Here is a 13,931-nt window from a genome sequence, read left to right as displayed (position 1 = left end):
ATTACTGGAATGAACAAAAATGGCAAGATTGTTACCTTCTATAGATTTACCAATAGGATGAGAGGAGATAAGAATAGTTTGAGAGAACTTCTGAAAGAATTTCTCTAAATCATCTTTGGTAACAAAGTTGGCATGATCAGCTTGTGAAGACTGTGTTTTCTCTTCCAAAGGCTTGCCAACAAGCTCCCGTCATTTCTCTCGACCTGTTTTCTTGCAATACAAGCGCTTCTCTCGAACATGACCTGTTTTCTTGCAATACAAGCACTAGAGCTTGCTTCTATTCCATTGAAAAATATTCTCTGTTTTGACTTTTTGAATCAATTCTTGGGGCATTAGATTCATAGCGAGCCAGACACGCCATTTTTTATGACCTTCTTCACTGGGCGATTCATAACTTTTCTTTGAGTATCTTCTCTTTGAATCATTTGACAAACTTAACTTCAAAGCCTTTCATATTCGGGTCATGGATTGTAAATTTTCTTCAAGGAAATAAAACAAAAATGAATTTCCTTTTCTTAAAGTAAAAATTCGACCTATAGGAAAAAAAAACTTCATAATTTTATTTAAAAATTGATAATATGAATCACAAAAAGCCGGTTGCCAAACTACACAAGCATTTGTCAAATGATAAACCACATCTTATTATGCATATGGCAATGCGAAGCTCCTAATCACGGTTGAAGTGTTAAGGATGAATTCGTCAACCTTGATAAAGTAGGAATGAAGTGTCCAATTGCATGTAGGTGAGAACCCTAACTTTTATAAAAAGTAAACTGTTAAAAGTGCAAGAATGGTCAGGTCTCTCACCTCAATGGTAGTTGCTCTACTGTCTAAGGAAGAACTGTTAAAAGTAATGGCGACTCAAATTCAAAGCTTATGCAGAGAAAAATCAACGAAATGCTGCCTTTCAAATTCTTAATTCTACTCTAGCTTTGTCGTTCTTCCTTTTCTTTTGTGAGATGGAGGGACTCAAACCTTGGTGCCAGGAAGATCATAAGCCAATCCTCATAAATAGATAACACTCCCATCTCCAGAGCTTGCCAGACAAAAGCAGCTATGTTTAGAAGACAGTTAACATTCAATATTTTTGCTTTATTTTTTGCAAGTTACATCAGAATTTTTGGTAACCTCGGCCTGGCATTCTTTTGTTTTTTTCTCTTTTCTTCTTCCTTTCAAAGGAAATATATGGAGTTTTTCTTTATTTTTACTTAGGACCCATCTTTATCGTAAAAATTCATCCGAAATTTTTAAGCTGTCAGGTAATTCCCATGGTTTAATCAAAAAAGCATCACGGTGATGCATGAAATTAGCCAACAGATGAAAGAAATAAAGAAAGAAGGAAATGAAACGGTCCAAGCATTGTCATTTCGTCTCAAGGTCGATCCACTTCGGCAACATATTCATTAATCATCCTGTCTCTTTGTTGAAGATTATCACATACATCTCTCATAGTGTGAGATTTCGTCAAAATCATTGGCCCATTGATCAACAAAACAAGAGGATTATGAGAACCACTTTCAATTTCTCATGCAGTAAATCATGAGCTAAATACCAGTACCTCCGCTCACAATGCGATACAGGAGTAAGCAACAAATCAATAGTAAATGTCTGCTAGGTCCCAGTATCTAAAGAAGAAGGGCCTTATTCTTTAATAAACATGCATAGAAATGAATGAGCAGGTTGCCCCAAACATTAATTACTCGTTCTTGACTGAAAATATGTTTATTGCTCTCTCTCAACTAGAGAGGCATTACCTCATATTCATGAGAAATTTGCAAGGGAGCATCCTTCGAAACTGGTCTTTCTGCAGAGAAAAGCTCCAAGTTACAAATACCTGTCCTCCAACGAATCATGCATTTCTGCACATCGTCTTTATCAAACCTGTTAACCAGACCAAAACCTGCACGTCGATCGACCAGCATCCATTCTCCTGTGGAAATTTCAGTAAGATTATAGCAATAAGAAATGGAAGCAGCAAAATTGCAAAGTCAGAAACATGCAGATACTGATTTCATGGCAGATAAATATACAGTTTCACAGAAAGACCTTGATGAAACGACAATATCCCACTCTCTTTCCGTGTAGCAGTCGCTCGTGGCGGGAAAGTTAAAAACTACGTGACGATGAACAAGGTACCCTCTCTCTCTCTCTCTCGCATACCACCTCCTGTTCTCTCTTTTCTCTCTTCTGTTCACTTTTTTCCATTTTTCTCTTCTTCTTCCCTTTCTTTCTGTTTCTAGCTGCATCTATTAAAAAATTAACAAAATAAGATAAAATCGGAAACACATAAACGCTACTTCATCCAGGAGCTAAATAAAAGGACCCCACGCACACCCTTGTCGAACACGAACAACGCAGAAAATTTACGTACCCAAGATCCTCAAGCATCAACGAAGTTTGAAAGTTGTCTTATATAATCGAAGCAGTAACAAACTTACCATTTGGACGGCCGTCTCCTTCAAAGGTTAGGTCACCGGATTCCGGCCGAAATTCAAACATAGACCCAACCATAGAAGTGAATGCAACATAAACCTCCGTCGGATGCTGAACAGTAAATGTTGGATGCACACGCAGACAAACGACCCTAATATCCAGAAGGAAACCTTTTTCAAGTAACTTCTCACCGTTCATAACGAACCACAATATGATGAACAGAAAACCAATTTTCATACCTTGAGAAGCCTCCGGAACCAGGATCAAGATTCTCTGCTACGATTCTAGAGCTGATTCGTAAAACCTCTGGTTTTTCTTTTGGAAGTGAAATGCATCGGAGAAGAACCAGTCCGCCTCCAATATCGCCTTTTAAACTGATGGTTTCTTCCTCGTCGGGCTGCTCAAGATTCCTCCTGTTCAAAATTGAAAACACAAATAATCAGATTCACCTAAGTAATACGAGGAAGATGCCTTGTCAATGGAGCCTTGATGGTACCAGCAAAAAGTATTAATGGGCCAGAGGATGACGACAGCCATAGGAGGTTCGTGGTTTTACACATGAGCCAACTTGAATTCATGTAGAACCCCGGTCCGTCTTGCAACAAAGGACCGAGGAGTCGACATGTTCAATCAGGAAAGCGGTCAGAAACTGGATGTGCTTTGAGGTCACCGGAACGAGGAGACACTTGTATGTGAAAAAGTAGGCGCCAATTGGACGATTACAGAAAAAACTTCTGGTCTTTTTTTAGTTCGATATGATGTATAAGAGAAAACAGAGCTCAAAACTCACTCAACTACAGAGTATTTCTCTGAGCGGCCAGCAGACTGATATTCAACTCCACTATATTCTTCATATCCACCAATTTCAATCTCAGCTTGAAGCCATTGCTTCCCTGCAGCAAACGATGCTCATCAGAAGCTAAACAGGATCCATGAGTTTTGGAAGCGCCGCAACGTCGCCTACTCTTTGAGTAAAACGTGTCGATAGAGGCTTTTAGAGACAAGGAAAACAAGTTTAGACAATTAGTTAAGGGTCGAAACCAACTTTGCACGACGTAAGAAAAATAACACCACGAATTGTCAGGACTAGATTTTCATGGTCCAAGATAACCCAAACTGCACACCGGCAATCCAAGTCCGTGCAGGTTGGGCAGGTTCTTAGTGCATTTTGATGTGCCAGATGTGTGGTTGGTTTGCAAACCCATCCCCTCGTCGCCATAAAATTGCAGCCATCAATTTTCTTCCTTTTTACGTTCATAAAATTTTACCAGGGTTTGGCATTTGACTAATATGTAGTCGAAATGCTTCAGTAATGGAGAGATAACACGACGTAATGGGTTGCATAGTAAATGGATACACGAATTATACCAGAACTAGCATGGACGGGGAGATTAAGCAGGAGCTCATCATGAAGTCCGTCATATGTAGATATATGCACAAATTATACCAGCACTAGCATGGAAATAGAGACTAGTCTACAGCAGGAGCTCATCCTAAAGTCCATCATATGTAGAAATATGAACCATACCAGAAGGAGCATGCAACATGGAGATTATTCTACCCCCAATCCAAGGGACTATATGAAGTACCCAATCACTGCTCTCGAGTTCAACAGGAATCCTCGACAATTCTGTTCCTTTGCATAGAAGAAGCTCCGGAGGCTGAGAATCTGGAATTGGGTTGGCACTTTCTGCATAAAATGGCAGCCAGAAGTTGAATAAAAATCCATAAAGTAGCTACAAACTAAGTATTGGAAATTGGAAAAGCAAGAACAATTCAGAACGTAAAGGCTAGAAGGACAAATTTCGTAACTTCACGAAGGAAGTGAGGACCGGATGAAACATGTCATATAACTACCTAAAATGGGAAGAAAGCAGCAGCATACCCATCATCGCTCTATACCGGCTTTCGGCTTCAGCTAATAAGCTGGAGATCTCAGAAGCTGGTGGCATAACTATGTCCAATTCTTCTCCATCCACACCAACAGCGTCAACCTGCAAGAGGCAACTAATTTTCTTAGCATACTAGCGTTGGGCGAGAGTTGTCACGGGCATTAATAAGAAATTTATTCTCAGAAAAACCTGAGAAATTTAAAATTTTAAACACATAAAAGAATGATTAAAAATTTTCATGAAATAATGGCTTCTTTACTAATTTTGGTATGAAACATTCATGCAAGTTCAACATAGTCATTAAATATCAAAAAGATGGCATGATGTCTTTGCTTGAAATTGGAATGTCAATATACCAGAAATAGTGCGATAAAAGTTCCTTTTTCAAATGTTTTGTGATATTATCGCTATAAATTTTTTAAATATTGCCGATATTTGCGAATTTCAAGCAGTTCCCACCCACTGAACGCAGTTTGAAAATCAGAACCTACCTTTGCTCCAAAGCCCAACAATAAATGGACAAGCAAAGCACGTCGTGGTCTTCTCCATGACCCTTCGCTTCTGGATACTCTGACCGTAACGACTGAAGATTTAAGTTCGGCCTCATAATAAGATAGAAGGAATTCGCCCTCACAGAAATCATATCCGTCGCCAGCATCCTCGTATAGGATGCCATTTGCTTTTCCTGTTGGGCAAGATACAGCTCTAGGTCACACTTAAAGACAGAGGTTAAGGTTCAGAAACAGGTTGTACCCATATACTAAGGCCAATGATGTCCCTTTCATGTCAAACAAAAAGAGATCTTCAAACAAAGTAATATTCACACCTAAGAGTAGTTAGGATTTTGAAAAAATGATCAATCAGCACAAGTACAGAGAGGAACAAGATAAATTTGTAAAACAACTCTCAAGTTTACCGTGTTCATCCAAGGCTATGATGAGAATTAAGTCATCCGATAGGCTTTCTTCCCCAACGTACTGAATGGGACGACCTACAGGAACAATTGATCCACCTTGTAGATACAACAGAGGCAAATCCTGCATTGTTCAAGAAACGCCAGAAAAGTATCAGAATCACCGATAGCTTAACTTTCCCAATCAACTGGAAACACTTACAGGATGTGAATCCCCAAAATCAAACTGCAACCAACTTCCCTTTGGCAGGACAAACTGTATCTGGTTCGATCCTTTGTCTGGTAGAGTGCTGCATTTTGTACCAAGAGAGATAGTGTTACTTTCTACATTGAAACTAAAATAAGGCCACAGACAAGAACTCAGATGAAAAAGTAACTGCAAATCAGTTCTACGAGGTTTACATAAAAGGAACTTGCACAAGATCAGTTATCAGGATATAAGCAGTATCTCATGCGTCTGAAATGAACAGAAGGGCGATACCTAGCACATACTAATATAGATCCCAAAAGAAATTCGTTTTCAATTTTCCTCAAATTCTTGTCCTTAGAATCTGCAAAAGAAGAAAGTTCCATTAGATCTACATAGTTCCACAGCATCAGGTGCCAAAAAAAGCTTCCTGAAATCGCTGATTATACCTGCAAAAAAAATTGGAGCAACAACAGGAGCACCCTTCGTATGAGACATGTAAAACAGAGTATAAATGTATGGTAGAAGCTGGTAGCGCCTCAACAGTGCCAAGCGGCACACTTCCTCACACTAGAAGATAACAAAATGAGTTAGTTTTCTGTCACAGCAAGCTTATCACAAACAAAGAAAAGAGGAGAAAACAAAATGAAAATGAGGAATATGTAGAAAGGAACAAGACCAATGCAAAGATAATGTAAAAATCACTTCGTGAATTAACAAAAGAAATAAACATTACCTAAAGTACCGCAAGCCAAACATAAGAAACCGTATAATAGATGCCATGGAAGATCTCTTTTACGATTTTAATTATCATTTTGGACGTAGCTTTCGGTCCACTAAATCACATTATGATCATAAAAGTTGTGAAAGTTGATTAGTTTTTTTAAGAACCCTGCGCTTAATAAATGAAGTGCAGCTTGATATCCCAAGAAACAGTAACTGATCCATGTGGCCAGACAGGCTTTGTTTTTGACGGAAGGAGTAGCGTTTCACTCGATAGACAATTAAGAAAGTGAAATAAATAATGCAGTCATGGACTAGCCTTAAAATAGTATGAACTCAGGACAAACCTCTTGGCCAAAAGCCCATGGTTCGTGATCGATAGTTCCAGAGTCTGTATGTCCACGACAGAACGGAAACATGGCAGCGATCCCCATCCACCTTCCAAAAAGCCTTGGTGTTGCATTCCCACCAAAACCACCAATATCCGGTCCTGCTAATGGCTGTCCACTTAGCCCCTAAACAGGAGAGGAGAAAGTAGAAACAGAACTTGTGTGCTTTATATAATTTCTTCTTCCATTGTGATCAGAAAAACCAACTCAAATATACAAGTAACAAAAACCCATATAACATGGTTCTGAAGGACATTTTTTCTTTCATTTTTCCTTTTCCTTTTTTTTTCTTTTTTTTTTTTTTTGTGGGCAGTGGTGGGGTTGCAAGCAGGGAATCAGATGGATAAATGCCAGGTTATGCTAAGAGAAATATTTTCACCTGTTCAACTTGCAGTTCTTAAACTGGAACCGCTGACCAGATAAAGCGAGCTCTTATTGGCCTTGAACAAAAAATTCTTGAGAACTTCATTGTCAAAACCACAGCCGATGAAAGAAACATACTCAACTATCAGATAATTAACTTAAACTGTTGCCCCTGTATAAAAATTCGTTAAGATTTTGTTCAACCTATTCAAGACATGATAGGAAGGGTGATGCATTACATGGGGATTTTTTAACGTTTATGGTCGCTCGCAACACACGCGGTCAAGGCTCGAGTCATGTATCATTTTCTCCAGCCCAAAATGTAGGTCCTAGAGAGCCTATTGAGTAAGTTTCCGTCATGTATCATGTATCATTTATCTCCTTGTATCATCTGTCTGATTCAATTTGGCGAACACGTGTCATTTCTTATCACTTTTGATCTTTGCGGTGTTAGGCTTCAGTTTTTTTCTGCATAGAAAAAGAAATTGACGCACTTCGTCCAGTCTCATTTAAAGTAGCTCTCGTGCCAACGTCCAGCACGTACTAGGAAGGTCGTTCACCGGGAGAATTTTCCCCGGAGACGGGGATATCTTGTCATCTGGCAGTGTGGTCAGTAGAGTATTCAACATGGTATCTGGGATAGTTCATTATGATCCGCACTTACCAAGGAAAGAACCATCTGTATGCTCATGTGCAAGTGCTCCCAAGTGGAGAGGTTGTCTCCAGTCCATGTAGCAGCATATCTTTGGCTGCCAATATAACCAGCCCTTGTTAGAACGAAAGGCCGCTTCTTTCTGGTAGCCAATTTCATTCCTTCATATGTAGACTTTGCCATCAACATTCCATAAACCTGTACATAACTAAGCTGTTAGAACACATAAACACCTGCATCGGTATATATACATATCAGCATCAGAAAAGGATTATAGGCTTATGTTCCAGTTGACTGGACCATTCCATCTTAAGGTTACAGGATTTACATTGTGATAATGTGAGTGGCTCTGCCATCCCCCGAGCTCATTATCCCCCCTATGGATGTTGCTCTCTGGCATAGTTTTTGTTATAACCTGAATAAAGGAAAGAAATCGGTATGGGAAAAATGTAATCTTCAAAACTGCCCAAAAGTGTGAAGCACGGTAACAATATCACCTTAGGGATATCGGGCTCATTCCTGTCATTCCATATGCCATCAGCACCATTACAGATAAAATCCTTAACCAAGTTAGCCCACCAGTGACGTACTTTTGCTTGCGTAAAATCAGGAAAGACGCTCTGTGCTGGCCACACCTCACCTACACAGTACGTACGAGAGATAATATCGAGCAACATGCAACAAACAACAGACATTTCTTGGTCCACAGCGTAAACGTACAGGAAAAGCCCACGCATTTATGTGACATTACCAACAAAAGGTTTCCCATCTGCTTGCAAGACCCAGACGTCATTCTCGCAGCCACTATCATAAACAGAATAACCTTCCTCACATTTAATGCCTGGATCAAGGATCCAGATGGCTTTGAAGCCACTCGTATGGAGCTTATCCACCAAAGACTTTGGATCTGCGAAACGCTCCTGGCAAGAAAATTGAAGAAAAAAATCAGACATTTAGATGTTAAATCTTCTCAACAAATTTCTTGTATGGATTACAAGAAGCTGCAGAGAAAATAACTAAAACTGAAACATCACAGAACATAATAATAAAATACCATCTTATGGACACAAAAACACCAATAACCATTAAAGACAGATTATAGTAAATATCAAACGCATGTGGCAGGTCATTGGCTCACTGCCTTCCGGTGCAATGGCAGAAGGTGGGTTCAAGTGGATAAAAGTACTCCAGAAACAGAGTTTGAAAATTTATAGCCGAACGATGGCTTTTATCAAAATGGGTAGATGAAAAGAACAGCATACTTGATCAAAGGTAAAACAGCGGAAGCTATCCATGTAGTCAATGTCCATCCACATGACATCACAAGGGATACCTTTTTCACGAAATGTTTTGGCCACCTGCGCATGCCAAGAAGAGAGTGAATGCAAAACAAAGACGGGTACAGTAGATGTCCAAAGATCTGACGGTGAAGGATGCACTTCTAATACAACACTGTTTCTAAATCGAAAACCAACAACCAAATGCAGAACCTGTTCCTAGCACCACTGTCAAAGGCATTATGTTTTCAGCAATCAGCATTTCCCAGTAACCACTGTCGGAGTCCGATAAGATTCATGTTGTACTCTCAGTAATCTCCTAGGTAGCAGAAATGCTGCATTGTTTGGAAAGCAAGTGTTCCATGAATCTGCCCTAAAGGTTGGGACAGATTCATGAAACATGGTGCTCCCCTAAAGAATAATTTCAAATACTCGTCTTAACTACTTCCTTATATTAAAGGTACAGTGTAACAAAATTGTGCTTTTTGCAATTATGAGGCAAAAGTACACTTGCTAGGACTTACTAGATCAGATAGACTATGCTTGAAGCATAAGCTAATTTTTTCTTTTTTCTTTTTTTTTGCTTGGTATTTTCTATCAAAAGCTCATTTTTTACTAGATTATTAGCTCTTAGGACGTGGTAGCTCTAAATTGCTAGTCAAACTAGCTTACAAGCAGTTAGACAGGAGGCAATGTAACCAAAAAGAAGGTGACACATTTGCAACCAATAATTGTTGGTTTCTTTTTAGTCAAGCTCGAGCTTACTAGCGGTTGGAAAATATTTCTTCAATTTATGCATAAATAACACGTTCTGAACATGAAAAGGATGTGTTAGAATTAGATGATGTCCTCTTTAGGTGTCCAATGTAAATGTTTTTCCTCGAATGTTCATGTGAAGCAACAAGTATAGTTATTTCAACTATTCAATTTGTATTAAATTGTTTTAATGCATGAATGTGCACATTGGCAAGAAAATTTTACCTACCTTAAGGACCCTCTCATCCGAGTCATAACTGTAACGGCATTGATGATAGCCTAAAGACCACTTTGGTGGCATAAACACATTTCCTGTAGAACGGGTAAAGTTAAAAAGATACAACATACATCAGTAGCTTGGAACAAGAACAACAATATTTGATCGGATTAGCCAAGAAGTTGATTTGGCTAAGTTCACAATCATATCACCAATTTATACGGTCTTCACTTGACCAACTCATCACCTCATCTAGTTAGATCAAGCTTGTCAAAATTGGGATTAATCCAATCCCGTTTACAACCTAAGATGGGCTAGCGTACAGGTCTTGCAATCCCTCAAGCGGGTAGCGCTGCAAATCCACATCCCACATGAAGGCTGAAAACATGAATGACATACAACTCAAGCTATTATAAGCTGTAATTTAGCAGAATAATGAAAATTCTATGAGATACCTTACACTGGAGACATGCAATTTCTTCAGTGCTAAAAAATTGTTTCAAATGCAAGGATCCATACTGACCAACTATGAAAATGCTAAATAAGAATCAAATTATATGTTTACTTTCTGTCAGAAATATATGATGGAGCCTGGCAAATCAATGAAAGCCTATTTACCAATTGCATGATACAGAGATGCCAAAATTTGGTAAGGAGATGCAAATGGGCCAAATGTCACAACAGGATACACAGCAGGAGCCACGAATCTTATCATTGATGCTTCACATAGATCAACCTGCAAAGGGAGTTGCAAACTACCTAAGAAATGCATAGAAAGGGTCAAAATTTTGGATCTTCTATGAAGTATGAAGTTACAGCCTTGAGTAGAACGAAAATACAAAATAGACCTCGCAGCGATAAGTTGTATCAGCAAGAATTCCATAGGCATCTCCACTTGGAAGAAGAGCTAGGACCCAAGGATGTGATTGGTACAATGATGTAGTTCCTGATCCATAACCAAACGCATTGGTGTTCCATGTAAACACCTGAAACATGATCACAATTTAGGCAGTTAACGCTAGTAAAATCGATGCACTTAAAATTGTATTTTTCTTACTCTTTTCCCAGTTCGTTCTAGTGGCCCACTTACTTCTCCAGTCCCATAGAAAAAAGTTCCAACTGGAAGCTTTAGAAAAGTGGAAAGAAAAAACAAATCTCAATTCATGATCCAAATATATGCAGACGGAATACAGTTAAATAATGACAAAGAACTTGATTGATGTATTGGTCCTATTGGAGAGAATGGCTGCAGACCTTGACCGTAACAATCTGTTGACCATTTGAATGCAGGTAAACTGGAATATATTCAGGTGACCTGCACGTTGTGATACCCGCTTCTCTATCTTTAACATTAGCAAATGAAAAACTAGGATATGATGCATCCCTTGCATGCTCAGAACAATCAAATCTAAAAATTCCCTCCCCAATAATAGGCTGGCAAACCATCCTTTTAGGCTTATTCTCTGTTGCATTCATTTCACATTCATGTTTAGCCATCCTAGGCATCAACAAATCTGCTTTCATCAAATTTTTCAGTCTTCTCGCTGCTTTTCTAAGATCTGATTCTGCAGACAAAAGTTCATGTCAGGCACTTTGTTGAATTTGATATTCCATTTCTCAGACTGGTCACATATTAGTAACACTTTGAGACAATTACGATAACAGCTTGGCATTTAAGCAAGAGGTAAGCTATTAAACATAACGATCATTACTCAAAACTTAAAAGATATTCATATCCTTAACATATCAAGCAACTTAAAAACTAGTTATGTACTTCATGTAATGCAGAACTAATCATTTCAATGAAAAACTCTAGGAACTCTCCAGAACATAACCTTCCATATAGATCCAGAAATTCAAGCAAAATACAAATTCTTCCATAACTTGATGCCAAGAATGCTTATGCGGTTGTAATGGTTTACGTTTTATTGCAAATTTTTTTTATCAACATCCATAAAAATATAATTTCTAGCATGTATGAAGCGAATGCTTCACTTTTGTGGCTTAGGATATATTTGTGGTTGTCTCAAAAGCAGGTGATAACTAAAGTTTGAATTGTTAGCCTTAAACTGTGAAACTGCTTGAAAGATTATCTTCAAAGATCTATATACCCCTGCTGTACATAACTAAATATTACCCTGCATATTTGCACGCACAAACATACAATATCTTTAGAGACACTAAGGCAAGTTAGCTACGAACATGAACATCATCAGCAACCCAAAAATTGTTAAAGGCTTCCGTTGTTTAGCTAGTGCAGAGATAACCAGACTCAGAATAACCTTATGTCTACTCAAATCGGGTGATGAACTTCAAATCCTGGAAACGGAGAAGATTAAATGCAGTTCCACTCAATGATGTAGACAGCGTTGTAGCCATAAATTTTGTACAAACGCAATCGACTAGAAGCAATGTAAATGTTGCAGAACCGTTTCTTAACAATGACTACCCAGATTTTGGAAGAAAAGAAGAATAAGTACTTGGAGAACTGGCCTACCAATCATCCATACGGAATTTTGTTAAAAAAAATCAGTCAAGCCAAAAGAAAGAAGAAGAGGAAGAAGAGGCAGGTAGGATCAGGTTTCCCGATATACTCCGAAACCACTTTGTTCCAAAGAAAGGATATCGCAATTCGCAACAACAAAGCAACCAAATCCATTCGAATAACAAATGGGAAGCAGCAAAACCGAGACCCTTAGGAGATCACGCATTGTCCAGCGGAAAACAAAAGCAACCGAAGGGACTCCGGTTCAAGATCACGATATCTTTCACAAGTGAGCACCGCCGCCTGAAGCACAGACACGTACAAGATGGAGGAGCGTGGCGGAAACGGACGCATAAAATGGAAGAGCTCGGACAAGAAGAAGCCGTCGACTGAGGAGAAGAAGATGATTGCACCAAATATTTGTCAACGGCCCTTCTAATTCTTCCCGCTGGTAGGAATACTTTCATTTAGAACCCATTTTGTATCTACAATTTTACAAGCGGACCTCATTTCAAGGTAATATGAGTTCCTACCCCATAAAATTGAGTGGCAAGTAGCCGGAGCAAGTAGTCACTAAGAACGCAAAAAATGAGAGAGAGATAGAGAAAGAGGAATATGCTCTTAAAAACATGAAAATAGTGTTTACAAATTATATGACAACTTAAATCATGACTGACCAGCTCACTCATAACAGCCATCAGATTCATCCAGATGGATTTTTGAGAAAAAAAATTTAAAAAAAAAAGTGTGAACTAATTATGGATGATGAAGATACTCATCATATTTTCCTTTTTTTTCTCTTCAATTATTTTTCATGAAGGATGAGTGAGCTGGGTTATTTTGGATGGCCAGGGTCATTGTTTTTAATTTCTTTTATATATATATATATATATATATATAAAGTGGGAGAGACGAATGGTGGCACCATTGATCACGGTAGACGACAAAGACCATCATTTGCTCTGTTTTTATTGTATTCGTTTTTGGGGAAAAAAAATATAGATGAGATATATCTACAATTTAATTAAGCTGCATCTTTAGAGTGTGTTTGAGACACTCAAGTGAGACGTGAATAAACACATCATCAAAATTGTCTAGTTTGAGAGAGGATGTCACCAGTGCATCTCATTTCTTGCGTTCCATTTTTTAGAATTGTTTCACTTTGAATAAAATATTTAAATGTATAGGCAAATTTTAAACCATTTTTCTAAGTTATCAAAAACGAATATGCTCTTTATTTGAAACGCTTCCACCAAGTTCATTTTTTCAAGTTTTTATGAAACCCAACCCCACTTCCAAAATTTGTTTAATCGACTTTCTTCTAGCTTTCGGTTCCACCTAATTCCACAAAGTTTCTGATAATCTAATATTTTTCCTTTCATGCTGTTCCCTTAAATTAATTTGCAAGTTGCTGCTAGTACCATTTTTCAATTTGATATTCAAATCACCTTAGCCGCCATTGGCAGGTAGAGGAATTAGTTGGGGAGCTCATATATATGTTTTTGCATGTTAGAAGCAGAAAATTAATTACCAAAATGCCCTAGAAGGCTACATAAAAAACCCCTTCTTATAAGGGTGAAAGTGGAAATAATTTTTTTTGTAAAATGACAAAAATGCCCCCAAACTACAATCTGATGGTTTTCC

General features: G+C 38.3%; 2 protein-coding genes across 2 annotated transcripts in view; both read right to left on the bottom strand.

The window, feature by feature from the left end:
* LOC116252095 (uncharacterized) overlaps positions 1 to 12,626 on the bottom strand; it is a 28,803-nt gene extending 16,177 nt beyond the window's left edge. Inside the window, exon 1 of the mRNA XM_050077270.1 lies at positions 12,496 to 12,626. The gene's annotated coding sequence lies outside the window, so the exon portion shown is untranslated. The remainder of the gene's footprint in view (positions 1 to 12,495) is intronic.
* On the bottom strand, positions 1,509 to 12,626 carry LOC116252096 (uncharacterized). Its single transcript, XM_031626156.2, has 23 exons — positions 12,496 to 12,626; positions 11,057 to 11,367; positions 10,860 to 10,928; positions 10,651 to 10,788; positions 10,421 to 10,538; positions 9,815 to 9,897; positions 8,815 to 8,910; positions 8,304 to 8,472; positions 8,050 to 8,192; positions 7,881 to 7,967; positions 7,565 to 7,750; positions 6,496 to 6,663; positions 5,875 to 5,995; positions 5,720 to 5,789; positions 5,441 to 5,528; positions 5,242 to 5,362; positions 4,817 to 5,010; positions 4,319 to 4,427; positions 3,962 to 4,123; positions 3,224 to 3,326; positions 2,673 to 2,846; positions 2,439 to 2,584; positions 1,509 to 1,930 (listed from the first exon to the last, which is right to left on the bottom strand). Exons 2-23 carry the CDS (start codon positions 11,324 to 11,326, stop codon positions 1,740 to 1,742), a joined length of 3,006 nt encoding a protein of 1,001 aa, XP_031482016.1. The 5' UTR covers positions 11,327 to 11,367; positions 12,496 to 12,626; the 3' UTR covers positions 1,509 to 1,739.
* Positions 12,627 to 13,931: the final 1,305 nt, after the last annotated feature.

This window comes from Nymphaea colorata, chromosome 4, assembly GCF_008831285.2.
Source record: "Nymphaea colorata isolate Beijing-Zhang1983 chromosome 4, ASM883128v2, whole genome shotgun sequence".
In the NCBI taxonomy this organism is placed as follows: Eukaryota; Viridiplantae; Streptophyta; class Magnoliopsida; order Nymphaeales; family Nymphaeaceae; genus Nymphaea; species Nymphaea colorata.
The sequence above is the reverse complement of the archived record's forward strand: the minus strand, read 5'-3'. Positions and strand labels throughout refer to the sequence as shown.